Here is a 23,386-nt window from a genome sequence, read left to right on the forward strand (position 1 = left end):
CATTCGAGAAGGTACCTGGGACAACAAAGAATGTGCTAAACATTTTCCAGTGAGAGAAAAAATGTGCATCACCGGCAAGGTGGTATTGCGTGAACCTCGCATCGTCATTCCCCAAAGTTTGAGACAGCAAGTACTATAGCTATTGCACACGAGGGACATGCTGGAATTGTCGCTACAAAAGTTAAGATTAAGGACTAAAGTATGGTGGCCCGGTGCCGCCAGAGATGCAGAGCGGTATGGGCGGTCATGTCATGGATGTCAATTAGTAGGACAGCCAACCTCACCGGAGCCTTTGATGCCTACTGAGCTACCGCAAGGCAAATGGCAGGACTTATCTTTAGATCTCCTGGGACCGATGCCAACAGGAGAATACCTTTATGTTGTCGTTGACTATTATTCAAGGTACTATGAAGTAGACATCCTGACATCAGTTACTGCATCTCAGATCATTTCACGTCTTGAGAAGATATTCACCGTTCATGGCCTACCCGTAACTATAACGAGTGACAATGAACCACAATTCCGGTCTGAAGAATTTGAGCAATAATGGTATCTCACACCGCAAGGTTACACCACTATGGGCACAAGCAAACGGCGAAGTGGAGCGTCAGAACCGAAGTCTACTCAATTGCACGAGGATTGCTCCAGCGGAAGGAAAGAATTTGAGGAAAGAGCTTGTTCGCTTCCTTGCAGCATACAGAACAACTCCTCACACCGTCACAGGAGTTTGCCCTGCAGAATTATTGTTTGGACGGAAAATACGCACAAAGTTACCGGAGTTTTGCGAAACTGCAGTAAATGACGAGGAGCTACGAGATCGTGCTTGGGAGAAGAAGATGACAGCGAAGACTTACGCAGATGCACGAAGAGGCGCTCAACTAAATGATCTCCAGGCAGGTGACCAAGTGCTCTTAAAAACGAAAAAGTCAAACAAGCTGTCAGCCAATTTTGAAAGTGAGCCTTACGAAATTGTTGAAAAAAGGGCAACAGCGTTGTAGTACAGTCTCCTGAGAAAGTACAATACCAAAAGAACGTCACAGAAGTGAAGAAGTTTACCCCCAGGGAAGAACAAATTACTAGCAGTGATCATGAGTTTGAGTTACAGGAGGACAATGAATTGGAGAGGAGACCGCAACGGGACAGGCGTCCTCCAGATCGCTATGGTGAATGGGAATATAAACCCAGACAGAAAACTGACACTTGTTAGCCTTTTGAGAGTTCGGACCTCCTAGTTGAGTAAAAAAAAAAAACTCTGGATATTGCGTTGACTGTTTAAATCTAATCTAAGATCAAGTTTTGTTAAGAAAACGAGGTATGTAGTGGCTGTCACGTGACCCTTTACGTAATTGCAGCAAAGCGGAACAGGGAGTACACGTGGAACATGTAGCGTTTGTGTGAGCTTCGTATCTGTTGAGTTTAGATTCAATTCGTTAGCTTAAATGCGATTGTAAAAGACACAGTTATTGGACAAATACAACACTAACTGTTGCTAATTGAATCTTAAAAAGACTTTTGAAGCAGCCAACGCGATATTTTTAACTTTTCGTGCAAACGTATGTAACATAAAAATCTTGCTTTTCCATTAAACCGCAATTGACGCCTCATGGACTAATTTAATCGAATTGCAGTTTCACTGGCGTCACAGACTCAAGACGATTATGAGATATCAGGCCACCTTTTCTAAGAAAATAGCTCTTTCACATCAAGAAAAGTGTTTGACATGAATCGCTGTGACATCACAAAGTCTAATTTAAGCTAATTTAATTAATTTGCGGAACATCACGGAACCCACAGGAGTTGTGTCAGGCCTGTCAACACTTAAACATTTCTGTGAATAGAATGACCATCATCATCATCATCGTAAATTTAATAGAATGTTACATCACTTGTTTCTTGATATCATATTGCAATGAGTGTTATTATTTTAAGCTGTGATCACACATTCAAAGTCAGAATACTACAGTTGCAGAGCCAGGGGGAGGGTCTAAGGGGTCCACCCCCCCCCCCTCCTCCATCAGACATATCATCTCTGTGCTGTTTGACACTGAAATTTTTGCATCAACAGGCTCTCATATTACTTTTACATTGGTTGATCTTCTTATGAAGCACGATTGCATTTTGCCCCCCCCCCCCTCACCCCCTGCCGGGCTGGGTACTTCCTACAGTGGACTATACAGGTGGGCTCTGCCTAAAAGGGGTACCTTTTTCAGGCTGTTGGTATATAAAATGGTAGGGATTGAAATCACGAGTTGGAGAGTATTTATAAAAGGGTAGGGAAGACTGTCATTTAGGGTTTTAAAAGAACTTTCAGACCCACCAAACAATTGATTCATATGTATTTTTCAGGGGTTATTTAAGAGAAAAATTAAGAAAAAAATGCAGTATTCCTCCTGAAGGTATGTAAATGGAATACCATTTTCTATTCAAGGTATAAAAAAGGTTTACCTTATTTGTCAAAAATGGTCTTAAAAGAGGAAGGGTTTGGACCTTGAGAGGGATCAGCCTCCACATAGAAAAACAATTGAGTACCCCACTGGGATTTTGTCACTAAACTAAATAATTTTCAGGCATATTAAAAAATGTAATTGTTTTTATCAATCTTTGTTACTAAGCAAAATAAATAAAAAAGCTTGAAAGATGCCCTTGCATTGGAGAGGCAATTGTGTGATAATAGGTAAGTTATACAATGAAATGTTATCATGTAGTAGAAAAAAAAAAACAGTTTTTGTTCTTTTATAGTCTGTGTTTTGTACCTAATCTTCAGTCTGCATTTTGTATTCTGTCTGCAGTCTACACTTTGCAGTGACCGTCACGCAATTATGTCATGCATGACATGGACATGACAGGATATGTCATGCAAACATGACACATCTGCATGCATATCTGGTTTATCTGACTAAAAATATATATTTCTTGAAAATAATGCTTTATCTTGATTTGTATACGTAATTGGACTACATGCTGTCCAATTTGGAAATAATTTGATGAAAAAAATTCCGAGGGCAGCCAAAATTGGACGAGGCCGTAGGCCGAGTCCAATTTGGCTGTCAGAGGAATTTTTTGAATCTAATTATTTCCAAAATTGGACAAGCATGTAGTCCGGTTACATATTAATTATATAGCTTGTAGTCAGTGAATCCAGCATAAACAATAAACTTATGTCCAGAACGGGAAAAGCATTCAACAATAGTAGGCATAACACAGCACATGCAACTCACTCAGAGCAATTTTATTCACCTGAGTTTGCGAAGCTTGCTACAAAGTGAGTGAAAACACTGCATCAATCAATGAAAGTCGTAAACAAAGTGTCCGAAGAGCTTAACAACTTCTTGAATGTGACATACTCCTTTCCACTATATCGTTCGTACTTCATCGCCGTCTTTTCTTTTCGAATTTCAGCAAAAAACGACAAAGAATTGCATCTAGCTCATGCCTCATGGCGATGAATATCTGACAGATTTCTTGCTTCGCTTCGCTGCACTTACGTTCACCCAAGTTTTGTACTATTGGAGGTGTTTTGCTCTTGGTTTTTGCTTCTTAGTGTAGCTAGCTCTTCTTCTGACAACGCAGAAAATTTCTCTTTGTTGTTTCTATTGCTGAAAAGCTCAAAAGGAATAGAAAAACGTAGCAAACTTGCTCCATAAAATTCCGCCATTGTCGACTCACAATGCGACCACTTTACAGCGCTGACGCTATGCTTTGTGCTAATTGGCTAATATCCATCACATGTTGTGTTTTCTTCGATTTGATTGGCCGAGACGAAACTGTCCAATTTATCTTAAATTGGACAGATTGTGAATTTTACCAAAAAATCCTAATTGAAACTATCCAAATTTAATCCCAAATTGGACAGTTCCCAGAAATTAAGGAAAAATAGCTGTGCTGACAATATAGGATTTACTGACGGCTATATAATTAGCTAATTAACTGTTCGGGTGCAGCATTTAGTGGCAGATCCAGACCTTCAGGTAATATGGGCCCAATCATCCAGACTCTAAGAATTAGAGGGGGTCGCCCTTGAAAATAATTTTTCTCAGCCCTACGTACAGGCCTTGGTTTAGCCTGAAAATAAGGTTGGGGCCCGGACCCCCCTCCCTGGCCCCTCCCATAGACCTGCCACTGGCATTTTCTGATAACTGGTTCTTAGAGTCTTTAAAGGGACAGACATGCAAAAAAGCTGGGTTGGCTGTATTTTCAATATTTCTTACATACTGACACAATCAAGTTTCTACATGCAAGCGCAGGGGGGTACTCAGGATTTCAAGTGACGGGGATGATCGAATGGGGGCAAAAATCAAGACCCAAAAATAACCCTAGGGCTTCCACCAAAACCCAAAAACATCCCTTCACCAAAAATTAACCCCCAAGAAATCAACAACAAAACACATTTATTTGTACTTTATTTGCAGAACTACCGTAATGATTCAATTTAGCGCCCGGGGCGCTTATTTACTTTTGGCACCTCAAGGGAGGGCGCTTATTCGAGACAGGGCACTTATTCGGGACAGGGCGCTTATTTAATTTTTTGTAGAAACAACCAAATGTTCAATACAAAACTTAATAAATATTAAAAAAATTAACAATAACAGAAACTGTAACAGTAACAAAATTGTGGAACGTTCAGTTACTTTTTAAGGAATTGTTCATTTTAGCAGTAAATATATACATGTACGGTACGGTGATTGTTCATGAGTTAACTGTTCGACGTCGATGACTTCAGTTGGGGCAGTTATCCACAATTGGGGCGCTTGTTAGAATAGGGGCGCTTATAAGAATGGGACCGCTAATTATAATGGGGGGCGTTTATTGGAATAGGGGCGCTTATTGACAAAAACACATTCGAAGGGGGGCGCTTATTCGGAAGGGGGCGCTTATTTGAAGGAGGGTGCTAAATCGAATCATTACGGTACGCAGCTAAAGCACTTTAAGATCATTTTATATACCCAAAAAAATTCCTAATTTAATCAAAAATATACTTGGCAAATTTTTCTACCCAAAAAAATCCCTGAATCAAAACTTTCAAACCCCCCAAAAAATCCTTCTATCATCCCCGTCACTTTAAATCCCGAGTACCCCCTCCTCCCCCCTTGGCATGTGAGGACAGACTGTAACAGTTACATTTTCGAGAGAATCTTGCACTGTACTGACTCACATCAGCACTGAAACATAAGTGTGCTAAAACTATCTTCGGCCACCTTTATTTACTTATTTATTTTTTATTTATAAATTTGCCAAGTTGCAGGTAGAAAGACAAAAGGACATGTTAAGTCCCTTAATTATACAAGGCCTAACTAAGTAACCAAATCCCATCTTCAAGTTAGAATTTAATCCAGGACCCAGCCCACAATAGAACTCTGAAAGCCTAAAGAAAACATCAGCACGAGCACATTTGTGTGGAATCAATGCAATGGCATAATCCCATGTCAAGGTATTGACAAGATTAATGTTATTAACTGCGCTGCGCAGTTCTTGCTCTGCACGTCCTTTTTTTTTTTTTTTTTTTTCTCAGTGACTAGACTGATGCCCCCGCTCGGTCAGTGTCGGGTCACGCAAGGTTTAAAAGCTAGAAAACATTACTGATGGGAAAGTTTCAAATGCTTTGGTCTTTAATAAGCATGTATAGCGTGAGATGTCCGATTTGGAAGCGTTTTTTACTAAAAAAAAACTAAATTTTTATGCTTTGAAAGAAAACTATATTTCAGCGGGCAAAAATTTCTTACTAAATGCCATTACGTTGGTGTCAAAGAATGTGCTGACATGACAAGTTTCATTTTCCATCAGCTAGACGTAGACATCGAGACACGTAACTTTTTAAAGCTATTAATTAGCTACGTTTCAAATCTGTGCGAATCCTTTGATCTTTACTTAACAAATTTATTGTGACGTATTGCTCTTTTAAGCGTAAGCTATTGTTTTGGCTGTGTCATTCCCTTTACAAACATGCCCTGACTTGTACCGCTAACGTCATTCGGTAGGCTGGGGAAATTCCCAATATCATTACGTTGGTGTCAAAGAATGCTTCAAGTCACGCAACGTTTAGAAGCTACAAATCAGCTACTAATGGGAAATTTTCTTATACTTTAGTCTTTAAAAAAGAGTGTTTAGTGTGCGATGTTCGATTTTGAAGCGTTTCAATAAAAAAAATACTAAAATTGCATGCTATGAAAGAAAAATACGCTTTCAAGAGCGGGCCAGAATTTCCATTTATTCACATGTAAACAACATAGCGTTTGTGTCGTCGATCGGCCAGAAACACACAATTATTTTAAAAGCTTTTAATACGCTACAAATAGAAAATAAAGAAATCCTTTGATCTTAACCTGGCATGTTAAGATTGAAATGTTTGATTTTTCAGCGTTTCCTTTGTCAGTTGCAACACGTTTGACGCGGATAATGAGGATGGCGGGGGGAGGGAGTGCATATTTTTAACCTTAGTTAGTAGTATCTTAATTCTTGTCCTAGTTTTTAATCTTAGTTAGCATACAACATGGGTTTTGTCTTTTTATTGTATTTTAGATTTTAATGTATTTTAATGTTTAACATTTATTTTCTCAGAGGACCCTCCTGAAAACCACCCCCTAGGTGATTGGAGGCCTCCTCTTAAAATATTATTTATTATTATTATTATTTTTTGTCCCCCCACAATGTTCCCATAGGCTGGTCACGTGACCAGCGCAGTTTTAAGCTCTAAGAGCTTCTTGTAATTAATAAAATTCTTGCCAAAGTACCTGGTAACAGGTTTATTGTTTGCATTCAAATGGGTGGGCACTTGCACTTGCTTGACAGAGCCCTCAGTGAAAATAGGCAAACTGAAGCCAGACAGACCCCATTTTGGGGGCACCAGAAACCCAAGAGGGGTTCTGGCGGCATTTACCACCCTCTTGCAGAAAATAAATGACTTTGTCAAATACCCAGGTGGAAGGGTTACCCTGACTCCATGACAATGCAACAGATCCTATTGACAAGCTCTTCTGGTAGAGTTTATTCTTTGATCGAAAAGTCCCCGATCATGACTTTAAAACAAAGATAATTACGATTCCTCTGACAGGATATCATGAACACCAATTTACAGTCGCTCGACTCGGGAAGTAACAAGTGACGGTAATGTTTCCCAAGAGCTTGGCATAAAACAACCTATTCTACAGTATCCTCGCAGCTTATTAACAAAAATTCAAGAAATAATAAAAACGAAAGTAATTTTTTCATAAAGTACTAAAACGCTTCCGGGATTGCAGTGGCTCATTAAAAAGTATTTATAATTATCGGCTATAATGATTATCACACAAAAAGAAGGCAGTACAACATACACACCTCTAAACCGTCTCTGCACCTGTTAACACTGCTGTTTCCTGAGCTGAAATCCGTCTCACAGACAGGTCCACCGTTTGCTGCTGCCAAACGGAACGTAAACTCACGAGAACGCTCGAAAGGACATATGGGATAATGTCAATGCTTATACGATCGATGAGTCACACACATCAGTCGACACATCAGTCACGGTCGATTGGTCACACCACTCTGGGACAACACTTTGGGCCTTTTTTGTAATTTCTCTGCGCCGCCAATGCATCCGTAAGCACAAAAGCGCTTTATTGAAGTACACATCTATGAAACAATGCACCAGGAGCGAACTTATCGTCACATCAGGGTTGTAAGCAGAGGCAGCGGAGGGTTTGGGAACGTAGGGGTTCGAGGGGAGCTAAGAATTTCCCAAATACTCGGCAGGTTTTCATATTCGGAGGTTTTCCCGTTGTTTCCTGGGCAGTTTCTGGACCGAAGATTTCCGAAGATTCTCCGATTGTTGTTCGAAGGCCATATGAACGTTTCCGATCGTGTTTCGAACTTTTCCGAAGATAAACGTAGTTTCCCGAAGACTTCCAAGGAAGTTTCGAAGATGTTTGAACTCACTCACATGACAGAATATCTTGACAAACCAATTTTACGCTGCGTTCGCGATACTTTCGGCACCAAAACGTGGGGGTTGGCTCAGTCCCCCGAAATGTTCGTTGGGGGGGGGGGCTACAGTCCCCCTGCTTCGCCGCCTATGGCGTGTCTTCTGGTTAACCGAATAGCGCCCGTAGAGAGGTCGGGTCAAGTGAAGTGTTCGCTTACCGGTAATAAAAAATGGTCACGGTCGCCCACAAAAGGTGGTCGCTTACGAGAGGTTCCAAATACCTTAAAATTCCGGTTATAAGCCCCCCCGGTTATAGGCCCATCTACCTGGAAACAAAAAAATACATCCGATTATGAGCCCCCCCCCCCCCCAGGGGTAAATGCCGCGTTACTATGCGTTTTTAACTTAAAAACGTATTTCGATCAACACTCCGGTGGATCGTTTCGAAACGTTTTTTTTTATTCCGCTTATAAGCCCTCTGGCCCGGATATAAGCCCCTCCGCTTATAAGCCCACCCATAACCTCTTACGAAGTTGTATAAGCCCAGGGCTTATAACCGGAATTTATCGGTATACTAATTTAACTCTGAACTTACTTATCCTTACACCATGGTTTGGTGATTATTAAATTTCTGGTGTCACATAAAGTCGTGATATAATTATCCTCCATGACAAGTGGTCGCTTTCGAGAGGTAGTCACATACGAGAGCATGAGAGGCGGTCGTAGTGAGAGATTGTAGCAAAGCAATGTACATATACCAGTCACACGTTGGCTGCTTTAAACATTAACTAATACCAGAAACCCATAAGGGTTGAAACGTGTAACTCCCTATGATTCGCATTGTACAAAGCGTTTGCACATTCGTTTACACTTAGTACCATAATGGCTGTTTTTATGCTAGAGACGATAATGTCGTCAGACGACTTTAACGTCTAAGACGTTAAAGGCGTCTGGTATAAAAACGGGACGCCTTTAATAGACAGCTTTTCAGAAAAAAAATAAAAAAGACTGGGTCTGACACTCGGAGGACACTGGATACGAAGACGTTAAGCCATCAGACGATAAAGACGTCCGTTTTATTTACTGTTTTCATACTAGTTAACGATGTCCCGTTTTTATACTAGACGGCTTTAACGTCTTCCGATAAGAGCGTCGTTCAGACGCTCTTACGAAAAGACGTTAAAGCCATCAGACGTTAAAGGCGTCTGTCTTATTTACCGTTTTTATACTAGACGTTCATGTCGTCTCGAGACAGCTTTAACGTCCAAGACAGCTTTAACGTCTCTAGCATAAAAACGGCCATTTGGAAAATTACGAGAAACATTTAACCATTTAAATTTGTATGAACAGGTGGACGGTGTTGCCATGGGGTCTCCGCTCGGACCTCTTATGGCCAATACTTTCATGTGCGGTATCGAAGAGTAATTAGAAATCCAAAACAAGATGCCTGCATTTTACAAGCGTTACGTCGACGATACTCTCAGCAAAATGCCTGATGCTACAGCTGCCTCTGAATTCTTATCAACACTAAACGAAATCCATCCCTCTGTCAGTTTCACAATGGAACTGGAAGACAACAACAAACTACCGTTTCTAGGAATGGAGATTATCAAAAATGGATCCCAGCTGGACACGAAGGTCTACAAGAAACCGACAGATACCGGGCTTTTATTACACTACCAAAGCCATGTTGATGTAAAGTACAAGCACTCACTACTTAAAACAATGCTGAATCGCGCATTCAAGCTTTCCTCGAACTGGCAACTTTTCCATCAAGAATGCGAACGTCTAAAGGAGACCTTTGCCCGTTTACAATATCCAGAATCCCTCGTAGAAACCACCATCCGACAATTCGTCGAGGCGAAAGTTGTAACGGGAAATGCGTGTCCTCAACAACAGCAGGTCCCTTGTCAGCGAGAAGTTCCTATTAGAGTCGTTTTGCCGTACAAGGATCAAAAAGCAGCAAACTCAGTACGCAGGCAACTGAGCGATCTCAGCCGAAAGATAAACACCGAGATCCGTCCAGTTTACACCAGCCGTAAGATCAAAGACACAATTAAAGTGAAGGAACAGAAACCGCCCATCGTAAACCAACAAAGCGCTGTTTATTATTATAAGTGTGATCTGTGTGATGCAGATTATGTCGGCTATTCTTGTCGACACTTGCACCAGCGCATCGAAGAACACAAAGGATCGTCTATCGGACATCACGTGAAAGAACAACATGGAAAGGAGCCACACAACATCGAGAAGAACTTTAAGATTTTAAGGAAGTGCCAAAGCAAGCTTGACTGTTTGATTTTTGAAATGCTTTTTATTAGACTTCTGAAACCAAAACTTAACAAACAGAGTGACTCGATCCGCGCGAAATTATTTGTTTAGATATTTTTAGGTATGTTCTTATTCTCGTCGTCTTATTCGCTTGCTTTACGTTTTTAATTATACCTTGTACAACTGCATGTCATTCGCACAAAGTTATTTTTTAGCCATTTTTAGCCTTTTTATTCTTATTGTCTATTGTTTGTATGTACATATTTTAGCGCTTTTACTATATTTACACATGTAATTTTATTCAAACACCTAACTTGAAAATGACCGTCGAACGGTCGAAACGTCGTTCAAATTTCTTAGCGTTCAATTTTATTATACAGTCAACTTCAAAAAACTTGTTGATTCGAACATTTAACCAATCAAAATTACTATATTTGGATTAAATTCACAGCGCGCGCTAGCTCGCGCTCGATGGCGTAATCTTGTTTTTGAACAAGCTTGGTTGAAATATAGTTAAATTTGGTTTAATTCTCCTGTTTCATCTTCTTGAAGTAGTCTGGAGAACTTCGCTTCGATACACTTGTGTATTTCTTTAGTTTCTGTAAGAAATTTACGGCGTTTAGGTCGAAATTCAAGCAACTTACCGCAAAATCAAAAATTATGTTGCGTGTGTCGGCATTACGTCAGTATAAAGCATTCGCGTACAAATTCTTTGTGTTAGCAAAATGAATATTCAAACGCTGTGTGCGCGCGTTACTATCCATGGTTACACGTTTCAACCCTTTTGGGTTTCTGCTAATACCTTATTCACACCAGCAAAACACGTTAACAGGTTAACAAACGAAAATTGGCAACAGAAAACGGAAAGACTGAATTTTACATAGGGTTTAAGTAAGCTCTGTCTCTTCCTTTGTTTATATGCTGGATTTCTTTTTACTTTTCGAATTGCATCAGGATCATGGAATAATTGACTGACACTGCCTAGTGAAAGTCCTGTAGTTTTTTTAACCGGTTTACGGAAATTACGATAGAACATTTTGTACTTAGGTATTTTTGTTTTGTTTATATTGCAGTTGAATCACAAGTCACAAACACAAACACAAACCTCAGCATAGGCGTACGGGCACCTTCGGTCCTGGGCGGGGGGGGGGCGGAGACATAATAAAATAGAAAATAAAACGTGCATTGAAGTAGTTGTGTACAAACTTCGCCTGCTTGCTTAAAATTTTTTAATTAATTTCGTGGCGTCGTCCGAAGGTGTCAATACACTAAATCCTTTTTCGGAAATATTTTATTTATTCATTTTAGTTCGGCAAAAATTAAATTAAGTTTGGGGAGCCAATTTACATTGTTTTCCACCCATTTGAAAGTAAAAGAAAAGTGTATAAAACATTAAAGGGATGAATGGGTTTTAAAGCATTTCGTTGAAAGTTTTAAGCTAGCCCTGAGAACTAAACATCTGAGTCGAATGTATAAGTTTCATTACATTTAAAACAGCTTTGTTTCAAGGTTTTGCACGTGCGCAAACGCTCAAGCTATGGAAAAGCTGATTCCAACTGAATCAAACTGAGGGGTCACGCAGAATTTGCAAGAAAAAACGAACATGATTATAGCAATTTGCGAGAGGAAACGAAAGCAGATGAATGAGAAATTTGGACTTTTGAACCACAAAGTTGGGTATATTTCCAGTACTTTTCCTGTTGATGTAATTCGTTTTGAACATAATGTTGATTAAACTTTTTGGCTTATTTTCTATTTTTTCTCTAGGCTTATTGCCCGAATTCCAAGCATTTTGCCCGAAAAATTTTGGCACTGGGGGGGCTGCAGCCCCCCTCGCCCCCCCTCGCCCCCTCCCCCCCCCCCCCCCCACCTCGTACGCCTATAGATTTGTTCGGACTCGAAGTCGAGTACAACTCTACAAAATAAATATATTGTAAATTCTAATGTGGCCTTTTATTTGGATCTATTTGCAACATAAGAGACTAATAACATCGCTAACGCAGCCCTTGTTTGGCTCGTCACGCAACGTGGTGTGAGGGAGCGTGTGTGACCGGCGAGAAAACGAGAATGCGATGGAGACGCCTTTTGCACAGCTGTTACGGTTTCGATTCCTCCCAAACTTTTACAAGAACATAGATTTCTCTATACAGAAACATAGACAAAATGAACTCACAGAAAACTTGCTGTTTCTTTTATGGAAACGCAGCTTCCAACTTATCACAGCCCACCCCCACCCAACCACCAACCCCAGCCCGCGCTTTTTCAAATCTCTGCTCTAAAAACCTAACATGGCAAACTGGTTCTAACAGAAGCTTTTTAATTGATCCGAATTTTGGAATTCGGACTGCTAAGATGGACAGCTCATGAATTAATTCCCGATTTAATTACTTTACTGGTATTTTCAAACATTCTGACCCACAACTTTTTTTATCCTTCTAGGGTTTGTCGGGTGTGGATGTTTATGGCCACCTGAAACCTTCATCGAATTTGTTCAATAGAATAGGGTATTTTTTCTAGACAAGATTGATTTCCGAAAGAAGCCACTGTCAAGGAGTATCATAAAAGAAATTATAGTTAACAGTATAGAAGAACGGATTGTCCGACTTGCTGGACAGGAAAGGAACGGATTAAAACAACTGTTAGCACTGCCAAAACAGCATTTATTTTGTCCCTTATATTGACCAATCTTAGTGATTTAATCCATAATAACCTGGATATAATAACAACCGAGACGTTTGCTATATGGTTACATTGTCGGCCCTACACCACATTTTATCATGTTTACTACGACAAAGTTTTTTGCTAAGTTCTTAACTGCACTTTGCTTCTATCGCACCATCACCCAGATTGGTTTGTTCAGATAGCAGTAGCCAGCGATACACTTGGTACCACGCGCCTTGCTGTCGTCGACAATGACGTAGTTGTTTGAGCCGTCACCACCACTCCATATGTCAAGCCACTTGTCAGTACCATCGTGGGATTCTGAAATCCCATACCTTGAATAGAAGTGTAGACTGGATATTGTGGCGTAACCCACAGCGGGACTTCTCTTGTTGTGATCTGCTGGGCTGTACTTGTAAAATCCGTACACGTTCTTATGTAAAGAAGCAGAAGCCCCCATTAAGAACTTTTCGAACTCCGTCTTCTCGTTCTGTGGTGCGCCAGCCTTCCTGCTGTAAATAACCCGGATGGTGTTGACGTCACCAAAACGGAACATGAGTTCTTCCCAGTCCCCCATGCCAGGGTGGATATGACTCGCGGCATCTGCATGGGTAGTTTTTGCAGCCGATGTCGAGAATGCAGTTTTGATGAAGAGAAAATTCGAGGAGCCTTTCGTGGCAACTAGTGTCCACCCTCCACGCTCAGTCTCCATGTCGCAGAAAGCTTGGAACGAGTCATCTGTTGAGCCGCCATTTGGATCGATCCAGTAGAGTCCATTACCACGACTCTGTCCTAAATGGATAAACTTAAATTAGAGCGGAAGCTTCGAGCTACTTTATTACTACGCGTGTAGCTTTCAACTTTGCAATGTCACGTCTTTTTACTTCTTTTGTAGTTTGTTGCTCATTTGTGTGCATATAAATCTGATAAAATTACCTGAACGAAGAATGTCCATGCAGTGGCGGCCTGGGTTATAGGCCACGTGACCTTTCCCAGCAGTAACAACTGACAACCAAGCACTGCCGTCACAGAGTTGTAAAGCATTCTGGGAAGTACTGTAGCGAACGGTGCCAGCAGTACCCGACATGCACGTATCAGCGGTGTCGCTAAACTTGATCGTACCGTGTTGGGGCATTCCGTCTTTTCCTGGCGAACCGCTCTCGCCTTTTTCGCCCTGAAGATTAGAAATAATAACAGCAAATTAAGAGACAAACAACGCTTTTTTCTTCAGAATGCACTGTACGATGATGTTGGAAAGATGATACCTTCAGCAACAAACTTTTATCACGAAAAGCTTTACAATTTAGTGTACTGCAAGAACTATTGTGAGCACTGTCTATTTTTGTATGTTTCACGCCGCCGAAAACAACATTAGAAGTCGTAAATCTGCTGCGTTCGCTGAAGCGGCCCGTTTTTCTGGCATTCCGCGCGATCGATCTAGCCTGTGTGCAGCTGCCCATTTCCCTGGCGTTTCGCAAGATCTAGTAAAGGTCGGAAGCATCAATGTAATTTTAGACAAATTTTCACCAGTTTTACTCTTTTTCTTTTACAACTGTGCCGATAATTCAATGAAAAAAGATCGCAGTTTTACAACGAACCTTTGCTCCGTCTCTCCCGTCGCGTCCATCACGACCATCTTTTCCTTGGATCAAGAGAAAAAGAAAAGTTTAAATTAGTTTAGCTATATACCTTGTGTTTTCTGACAAAATAGAAAGTGCGCAAACAGCACTCTCAATGAATTATTTTCCATTCTCACCGTCACGACAACAACATTGTCTCAGGGAAGACTGTCCACACTGGTTTTGCTGAGTCCCGTTTGCAGAAGCTTAAAAAGACAAAAGTCATACGAGAAATTTATAAGTCGAAAGGATAGTTGAAATTTTCTACTGAACAGCGCGCAGAATTCTAGACAATCTAGAATTGCACGAGTTTGAAATGTAAAATCAATTCATCGAACAATGAGCAGAAAATATGAATCTCAACTCATCCATAAGGTCAAATTAAAACTTTCGAAAAACCTGCCTTGTTAGTCGATTTGTTTTGAGCGCTTGCAAAACACCCCAAGATAAACACCGAAATGAGCAGCAAAATTAAGCGATACATTTTCACGTCCTCCGACTTTGCCACTTTTACTAACAATGACAGAAAGTTGCAAAATGTTATTTTTTAACGCGAAACTATTGTTTATTCTAAATTCAAACGCGAAAAAACGGCACGACCATGTCGGGGCTATTTGTTATGATAATTTCACAAGTAACTTGTGTCCGTAAACGAAGCCAAGACTTTCCCTTTTTTCTGCATTACATTTTACTCATCTTTTTCTTACCATTACTTATACTTCTTTGATACAAGATAAATAATTAGGGACTGGTCAATAAGTATCAGGGGGGGTGGGCCGGAGCAATTGGAAAAGTGGTGGCTCAAAAATTTGTCGCCCACCCCTTCCGTCTGGCTCAAAACCGACTAACCCACCCCTGACAGGGGGTTGAAAATTACATGACCCACCCCCTTTGCTAAAAAAAAAATCAAGGGACCTATCATTTCTTTATCATCTGTTAGGGGTTGGAGATTTTTTATTTGACTTCAGCTTTTTAAGTGAAATTCCCTACATAGACATTTTCCCTGATGAACACTGCTGTTCCATGTACGTCTTTTTTCCATTTCTTGACACACCAAAGAAGGATAAATTTATCACTTCTCATACTAGCCTTTTGTAAGTTTTCCACATATTTGTGTGTAAAGTCCATGGGGAAATTTAGACACAAACATATGCAAAAAAACTGAATCAGTATATGATATTAATTCATAATCAATTATATATTGAAGAGTTCATATTTTTATACAGAAATTAATAACATAAATAAAATACAACCACTGTCTATCATTCATATTTGCAAATTGTTTGAGAAATATATCTTATTAACCACGCGCGAGGGCCGTACTGGGCGAATATTAGCCCGAGGTCTTGACAGTACGGTTCCGAGCAAGCTTGGTTAATAAAAGATTTATTACACGACTAGAAAGTTTGTGTAGTGGGAATTGCTACCCGGTAGATGTCGTGGAAAACAATGTGCGGCAGAACTTTTACGCTCGCTATTTATTTCTGTGTTTAAGGTCATTTCATTTTCAAAGCAATAAAAACTCCGAAAAAATCTTGCAAAAAAATCTAGCAAAAATCTTGCGCTAAATCGTGAGGGAATTAGCGCGGGATCATCCGGGACAAAACCCGGTCCGATACTTGGAAAATATCGGCCCTCGCGGGACCGGAAATTAAGTAATCTGATTGACTGATTTAGTTATTAGCCCTCGGACCACCTTAGTTGTGTAATAAAAGAGTTTACTGGTATTTAAAGGCCTAAAGCGCAGCGTGAATCTATGCAGGTTGAAGAGAGTCAGGTAAAACTAATGATATGATTACAAGCCATCTAGGGGGGTCAGGGGGTATGCTCCCCCGGGAAAATTTTATATTTGGGCCTTTTGAAATCGCTAGAAATTCATTTAAAACTGCTTACATGGAGAAATTTATCAATTTTATATACTGATGAATACAACTTTTCTTGGAACTATAACAGTTAAAAGTAAGTGAATAAATAAGATGACCCACCCCCTACGTGTAGATCAAAATTACATAACCCACCCCTTTTCGAGGGCTCAAAAACTGATGACCCACCCTCTTTCTGCTCCGGCCCACCCCCCCCCCCCCCCTGTACTTATTGACCAGTCCCTTATTGAAATAAAATTAGTACGTGGATCTGGTACAATTTTCCTTGAATGAAACGGTTTATGGACTTCTGTTTAGACGTATTAATGCATAGCCGTCTGTTTATTGTTATTGCATGACAATTGAGTTTATATGTAAAGTACTTCACGTGAGAGTTTATAATTTAATAACAAAACGGTTGTCCACTTGTTTTCGTAGCGCGACAAAATGTCACGCTTACATGTGTTGAAACGATTCGTTGTGTTGATGGACTAGTTATTAGATACTATACCCTCGCAGTTTTTCTCTTCGTCCAGTTTGGCCGTAAAATTTTTGATTTTTTTCCAAGTTTTTGTCAGCGAAAGAACTTAGTATGAAATATCAAAATTCTAAAATCCAGAATCGCGAGAACCCTGCCTTTTTATCCTTCACTGGCTATTTGACGTCCTTAATATATGTCTTATTGAAGGTTTTCAGCTCGATAGCATCCGCCGTCTTTAAAATATAACATTTTGAATTTCGGAGTTTTGCGCCACACGACATCAGAATAGCCGCCTGAAGGCTGTCACGTATGACGATCTAAACAATTGAGGTTTTACAAGAAGTGTTTATGTGAATGTTTACGTATTCACGAAGGCGAACTGACCGCTTTTTATAGCAGAAGTGAATGCCAGATGTTATCATTGATTTCCGACGGCCATCTTGGTGCCCCTTTACACGGACTCCAGCACGGAATTTCCATACTGTTCTCTCTAAATTTGTGTGGAATATTTTAACGGATAACTCGAGTATGGAATACCAAACAGACCTGATACTTGGACACGTAGACTATCTAGTAATTTTCTACAACCTGTAAATGTTCTTGATTTTTTTGACTCAATAGCTTTGGGTTTATTTATTTTTTGCAGTGCGTGACAGTATCGTTACTTGCGTGAAAGTGAAAGCCAGCAATTGTTTTCCTGCTCTAAATTGTACTGCAATTTTATATTGACTAGCTGATTAGTCAGCTGTACCGGGGAGAATTCGAGCAGAATTTGGAGAAGAAAACGCAAATTTTACAGCATTCCCGGCAAGCAAAATACGCCAATTTGCAAGCAGAATTTATTCAAACCTAGGTGGGTGGGGGGAAACGGGGTTTCTGAGATGGCGGGAAGCGGGAAGAAAAAGGAGAACGTTGGCGAACATCTCGTTGATGATCAACATTTTCACAAAGGAACCCCCAATCTTTGTTCTCTATATATTTACCACAGGAAAAAAAGTGACTAATAGGTAATAAAACTTACTGTAAATAAAATTAATTGAAACCAAAAAGATCTGCCAGCTGTGTTCGCAAAAGTCTGTAAAGTGCGAGCCTCTCGCAAGGGTCAGTGGGGAGACAGGATTACATTACTCATGATTACTGGTTATGAAAGCTGATAATCATCATCATCATCATCATCATCATCATCGTCATCATCATCATCTCATCATCATCATCGTGACACTTTTTCTTCTTGTTCCCCGAAACACGTGATGTGGCAGCGCGTGATTCAGGGGACAAGAGAGTTCGTAGTGTGTCGGCAAGAGAAAATAAGGGGTTAGTTATTGTACAGTTTATTTGCGTCGGCTTTCGAGCTAACGTCATTCAGTTAGATTTGCTACACCATGCTGATGTGCCTTATATCGGAGAAAACGTCCCAGAAAATTCAAGACAACGAGACCCCTGAAATGAATTAAATTTAGCCAAAATTCAGCGAGGCTCGCTTTTTAATTGGGCGTGGCCGATTTAAGGTTTACCCTTTGGTCGTCCTAGAGCGTAGTCTCCTGGCGCGGCCAAAAAGACGGGGATAGCTCGGGGTTGCTACAAAACCGCTACGGGTGACGCATACCGCAATGGTTTTCATTTTAGTTTTGACAGGAAATCGTTGCAGGCACACTTGGTCGACTTTTGGGTTAATGTGTAATCAGGTTTTGTTTTTTTGCTTCGGCGGAAGGACAGAGAAAAAAGCTTACGGTGCAAAGTACAGTATGGGGCCCAGTTCTCGGCCACTTTTGACGTAAACTTGTATTTCTTACCTCAGAAGAACCGCAGGAACTTGAAATTTCTCCCAGAGCTAGCTACATTATTCAGCTTTTTGGTGTAAAGCTATCGACCGGTCAAAAATTAATTTGCCCGAGCAATAATAAAAATAAAAGCTCCATTTGTGGGCCCAGTTCTCGGCCACCTTGGCCCAGCTCTCGGCCACTTTTGACGTAAACTTGTATTTCTTACCTCAGAAGAACCGCAGGAACTTGAAATTTCTCCCAGAGCTAGCTACATTATTCAGCTTTTTGGTGTAAAGCTATCGACCGGTCAAAAATTAATTTGCCCGAGCAATAATAAAAATAAAAGCTCCATTTGTGGGCCCAGTTCTCGGCCACCTTGGCCCAGTTCTCAGCCACTAAAAAGCTTGTGCGTAATTATCTGTAAAAAAATGCTCAATTAATTTTCACAGTCATAAAATCACTCTGTAAACCTATTTATACTATATTGATCCCAAATTATTTTTATGATGCTTTGTTTTACTTTAGAAAAGAAGGATTTTAACGCGCCTAGTTGCCTATGTGCAGGTTCTGGCAAAACCGCATTGTGTGACCCGTGCATTTAGATGGTTTATTTTGCAGTGAAAAGGTCTTGAAATATTTAGGTGTTGTAGAAATAATAGACAAGACAAGAGTCAGCTCAAAACTTAGAGATAAGATTGAACTTTATTTTTAAAACATTTATTTCTTTCATTCTGGCAGCAGCAGATGAAATTATATTAAAAACCAAGCGCTAAGCTGTGATAGCGAGCAGGGTGGCCGAGAACTGGCAAATACGCAAACGTCGCAAGAAAAAATTTCGAAGTAAATTAAGACCAAAAAATACAACGGTTCAACGAAAAGTTAACTAAAGCAGAAAGCTGAATTATTCTACGTTTCACATGCCAAAAATTAGCTCGTATGGTGGGGGCTTTTGGATAAAATACGAATTTAACTACATCCATGAATTTGGAGCCGTAAACAAACAACTACCTCCGCGTAAACTCGACGTGTGAGCTTTCTATATCGAATTGAACGATCAAACTCAAGATACTTAAAGCACATGAATCAGTCTATCGTTTGAAGGAAATACCTTTTCTTTTTGATTCAACTGGAGTGTGAAAAGACGCGTTAAACACAAAGTGGCCGAGAACTGGACCCGGCCGAGAACTGGGCCGATATATTCACCATTGTGAAATTGCACTTACTTTGACAAGTTAAAGTTATTTTTGTAAATGAAAAAGGTAACGTCATTGATGTCACGCAGTGTTTTTTTTTAGCAAACTAGATGGTTTGCTGGTTTCTGACTATGAATGGGGGTGTGATCTTGCGGTATATTTTTTGAGCCTGACTCCGCCGTAAAACTTTTTTTTTTTATTTAGGAAGAACTGTGTCGATTTTCATTTCGAACAATTGGTCGTCAAGTCGTTTGTCACAAAGAGTAGAATGTTTGTACAGCATGTTTTGGAATTATTTTAGATTTGGTTAGTAAGACGCTTCTGAAGACCTGAGCAAAACATTGGGAATGTACAGTATTAATAGGAACTTGAATGGAATTTTTCACAAGTTGGATAAAGGTATCAACTGAAAAAAATGGAATTCAAAATGAGAACTTGGATTTTGTTGTAATTAAATTTTATCGCGGATTGGATGCATAATATCACGGCTTTGAAAGTCTTCAAATAATTAGAAAGGTTCCTTTCTTCCTTTTGAACTTATTGTTATTTTCATGTATTGATTATTCGAAAGTGGTTTTCGTTGATACGAAAAAAAACGGGTTTTCACTGAATTGCTTGAAGTATTTTTAGACGTGATAATATTGGCTTAATCAAATTACATTGTGCACGAAATATTTGTTATTCTTTTGTCTTGAAACTTTGAGGAAATTGAAATTTTTGTTTGACAGTAGTGTATGAAAGGCATTTTATAGAACTGAATAAAAAATAAGAAACATTGATAAAGGTTATTTCAAAGATTTATTTTGCCTGATTTTGAAGGGTTTCAGGAGTTTTAAAGAGTGCTGGTAAACGGCTGTATGTTGTTTGTGATTACGGTTCTTATTTAGTTTCGAACGCTCTAATTTTTGAAAGGTTAAAACAGGTTAAAACCGGGCGGTTTCATGAGTTTTTTGGGTAGAAAGGTACGGTGGTGGTCAAAAAAAAATGTTTAGAAAGGAATGACTGTAGTAGCACGTAAGTCGGAGGTTTGCGTGAGTCACGGGGTATAGTATGCGTGAGCTGGATTTCCGGCGTCATAACGGCATGTTTTGTTTACTGAAAGATACACTCGACGTTTAGTTAGCTTAGTCGGCTTGGGAAACTATTTTAAAAATGAATGTTGTAATAGTTAATTAATAGTAATCTAGAATTAACCCACTCTCGATTGGAGTCTGTTCTGGATTCGCGCTACCTTTTCGCCGCGAAGGAATTTTGTAAAATTTCGCTAGTGGAAAGAGGTACTGTAAGAACAGTATCAATAACTCAAAAGGAGGAACTTCTTTGTAGCTCTGAATTAAGACGAATGATAAAATTTTAGAATAAGAAACTTTCGATATATGGTTTTCATATTGTTTTTGTCAATTTCCTTTTGTGGCAGATTTTTTGAGAATCAGCTTTTCTTTCGTGTGATGACAGACACAGGACAGAACGAGAGGTGGATGAGAAAGATGCCGAAGATGAATAGGCACCGAAAAACGACAAGAACCGTCAAGGACTTATCTTTAGAGGGCGGGGAGTTTTGGCATACTGTATTTCGAGGACTGGACTGGACTAGTAAAACGCGGACTAGTAAAACGCGGACTTGTAAAAGGCGGACTAGTATAACGCGGACTAGTAAAACGCGGACTTGTAAAAGGCGGACTAGTAAAACGCGGACTAGTAAAACGCGGACTTGTAAAACGAGGACTAGTAAAACGCGGACTTGTAAAACGCGGACTAGTATAACGCGGACTAGTAAAACGCGGACTTGTAAAAGGCGGACTAGTAAAACGCGGACTAGTAAAACGCGGACTTGTAAAACGAGGACTAGTAAAACGCGGACTTGTAAAACGCGGACTTGTAAAACGAGGGCTTGTTAAGCACGGACTTGTAGAACGCGGACACTAAACGGAAACTAAACGGTTTAGCGAGCGAAACAATTTGTGTTTGAAGCTCTTGTGTGTTTCTTCGACGGCATATTTCTAGCTTTTTTTGAGCACTCTATGGTCTGTTTTAGCGTGGAGATGTTTTTGCAGTATAGCACATGTTCGTTCTGCAAACCCCTACTAAAACAACGGGATTGATGCTATGAGTTGTGTGCATATGTTTCTTTCTTTCCACTACTTGACGTCTGTTGAGTGCAGTCGTTTGTAAATAAAGGTGACGGGCCTACACGACTCCTACGTTCGTGACATTGGAATATTTGCCGTTAAATGTTTAAGTTCGGTCTTTCGACCTTATTTGCTTCTGACTTCTTTCTGAGGGTACTGTTTTAATTTGGGGGCAGTATGTGGTAAATAAAGGTGACGGGCCTACACGACTCCTACGTTCGTGACATTAGAACATTTGCCGTTATATGTTCAAATTCGGTCTTTCGATCTTATTTGCTTCTGACTTCTTTCTGAGGTTACTGTTTTTTTGAGACATTATGTATTGAAGAGAGTCGTAAGATGATTGTGGCCAAGGAATTCGAAGTGTCTAGAGGCGTTTTACAAGTCCGCGTTTTACTAGTCCAGTCCAGTCTACAAGTTAAAGAAACATCAAGACCACCCCACTGTGAATTGCCATAGCACAGACAAAATTATAGTCAATATCTTATGTGTTTTTAAGAGAATTACATAAGAACCAAGGCATGTCTTGTCTTGCCTTACATTGACATGCAATAATTTGGAAATACTAAGCTCGTAACAGTTTAAGACAGAATCCATCAGGAATTTGAGTAACATTAATTTTAGTTACGCAAAAATTGAGCACCAGAATAATTTAAATCCTTGTGTTCTTTCATACCTTGTTAAAGGCTTGACATGTGATAACACCAACATAACACCAACAACAGTTCTTTATCAGTGGGGATTGAAGAAAAAAATGGAAACATCATCACACAGTTGACCCCCATGCAAAAACACTCCAGGATGTCACGGGACTGTTTGGTGTCCGTTTGCCAATTTCTAACTTCAAATTCCAATGTTAAATTCACATTAAATTTTCAATATTTCTTAGTTGTCTAAATTTTACTAATTCTTTTAAAAAAACTATCACCTGCCAAACATCCCCAAAAATCACTCAAAAAATTACAAAATACCGCAATACATAGATACATGGGATGAGTGAAGTTTCCTTGTATTCCTTGAAACACCAACAAGATATTTCCGTTTAAGGTGGCTGATAATGGGTTTCAGTATTTCCCAGTCCTTATACTTTGGTTCAGTACTAAAAGCCTTCATCAATTGCTATTACAGTAATGGTATGAAACAAATGTTCAATCATTCATCAACAAGTTGTGATCATTTTCTTGACAATAGTAGTTCCCCGGTAAACAGTTGTAGTACTGTCCCATCAAAGTGCAATGCCTGGAAAATACCGAAAAGCACACGACCGTCAGGTGAAACCGCACCTTACAGTATTACCAATACACTGCACTTTGCTAAGTCAAACTTTACATTGTCTAGTCGTCTACTTCAATCGTTTATTTGTATTGTGTGAGATACATTTATAAATTGAAACCATCATGTCATTAAGTAATAATGCAATCTCGACAACGTTCTAGATATTATATTATGCACACTAATACAGCTCATGCAAGCCCTGTGACTTACACAAACACAGTCGGACTGAGTGCTACTT

At 39.8% G+C, this 23,386-nt stretch overlaps 2 protein-coding genes and 1 pseudogene across 3 annotated transcripts in view; 1 reads left to right on the forward strand and 2 right to left on the reverse strand.

The window, feature by feature from the left end:
* Positions 1–7,432, reverse strand: part of LOC144658878 (uncharacterized) — an 84,807-nt gene extending 77,375 nt beyond the window's left edge. The window contains exon 1 of one of the 2 annotated variants that reach the window (XM_078519365.1): positions 7,312–7,432. The gene's annotated coding sequence lies outside the window, so the exon portion shown is untranslated. The remainder of the gene's footprint in view (positions 1–7,311) is intronic. The other variant, XM_078519364.1, reaches the window with a different exon arrangement.
* A 1,827-nt stretch (positions 7,433–9,259) lies between these two features.
* Positions 9,260–10,276, forward strand: LOC144657564 (uncharacterized; annotated as a pseudogene).
* Positions 10,277–12,846: 2,570 nt separating this feature from the next.
* LOC144658916 (uncharacterized) lies at positions 12,847–14,945 on the reverse strand. The gene is made up of 5 exons (XM_078519418.1): positions 14,845–14,945; positions 14,583–14,651; positions 14,425–14,468; positions 13,763–14,000; positions 12,847–13,618 (listed from the first exon to the last, which is right to left on the reverse strand). The coding sequence occupies exons 1-5, from the start codon at positions 14,927–14,929 to the stop codon at positions 12,993–12,995; spliced, it is 1,062 nt and encodes a 353-aa protein (XP_078375544.1). The 5' UTR covers positions 14,930–14,945; the 3' UTR covers positions 12,847–12,992.
* Between the last annotated feature and the right edge of the window lie 8,441 nt (positions 14,946–23,386).

The sequence above is a fragment of the Oculina patagonica genome, chromosome 6 (assembly GCF_052425735.1).
Source record: "Oculina patagonica isolate OP01 chromosome 6, crgOcupat, whole genome shotgun sequence".
NCBI classification, from domain to species: domain Eukaryota; kingdom Metazoa; phylum Cnidaria; class Anthozoa; order Scleractinia; family Oculinidae; genus Oculina; species Oculina patagonica.

Coding starts and splice junctions, on each gene's coding strand:
- LOC144658916 (XM_078519418.1), bottom strand. CDS start 14,929: ATGTATCGCTTAATTTTGCTGCTCATTTCGGTGTTTATCTTGGGGTGT. Junction 14,001..14,424: donor ACGGGAGAGACGGAGCAAAG/GTTCGTTGTAAA, acceptor TCTAATCTTCAG/GGCGAAAAAGGCGAGAGCGG. Junction 13,619..13,762: donor CATGGACATTCTTCGTTCAG/GTAATTTTATCA, acceptor TTATCCATTTAG/GACAGAGTCGTGGTAATGGA.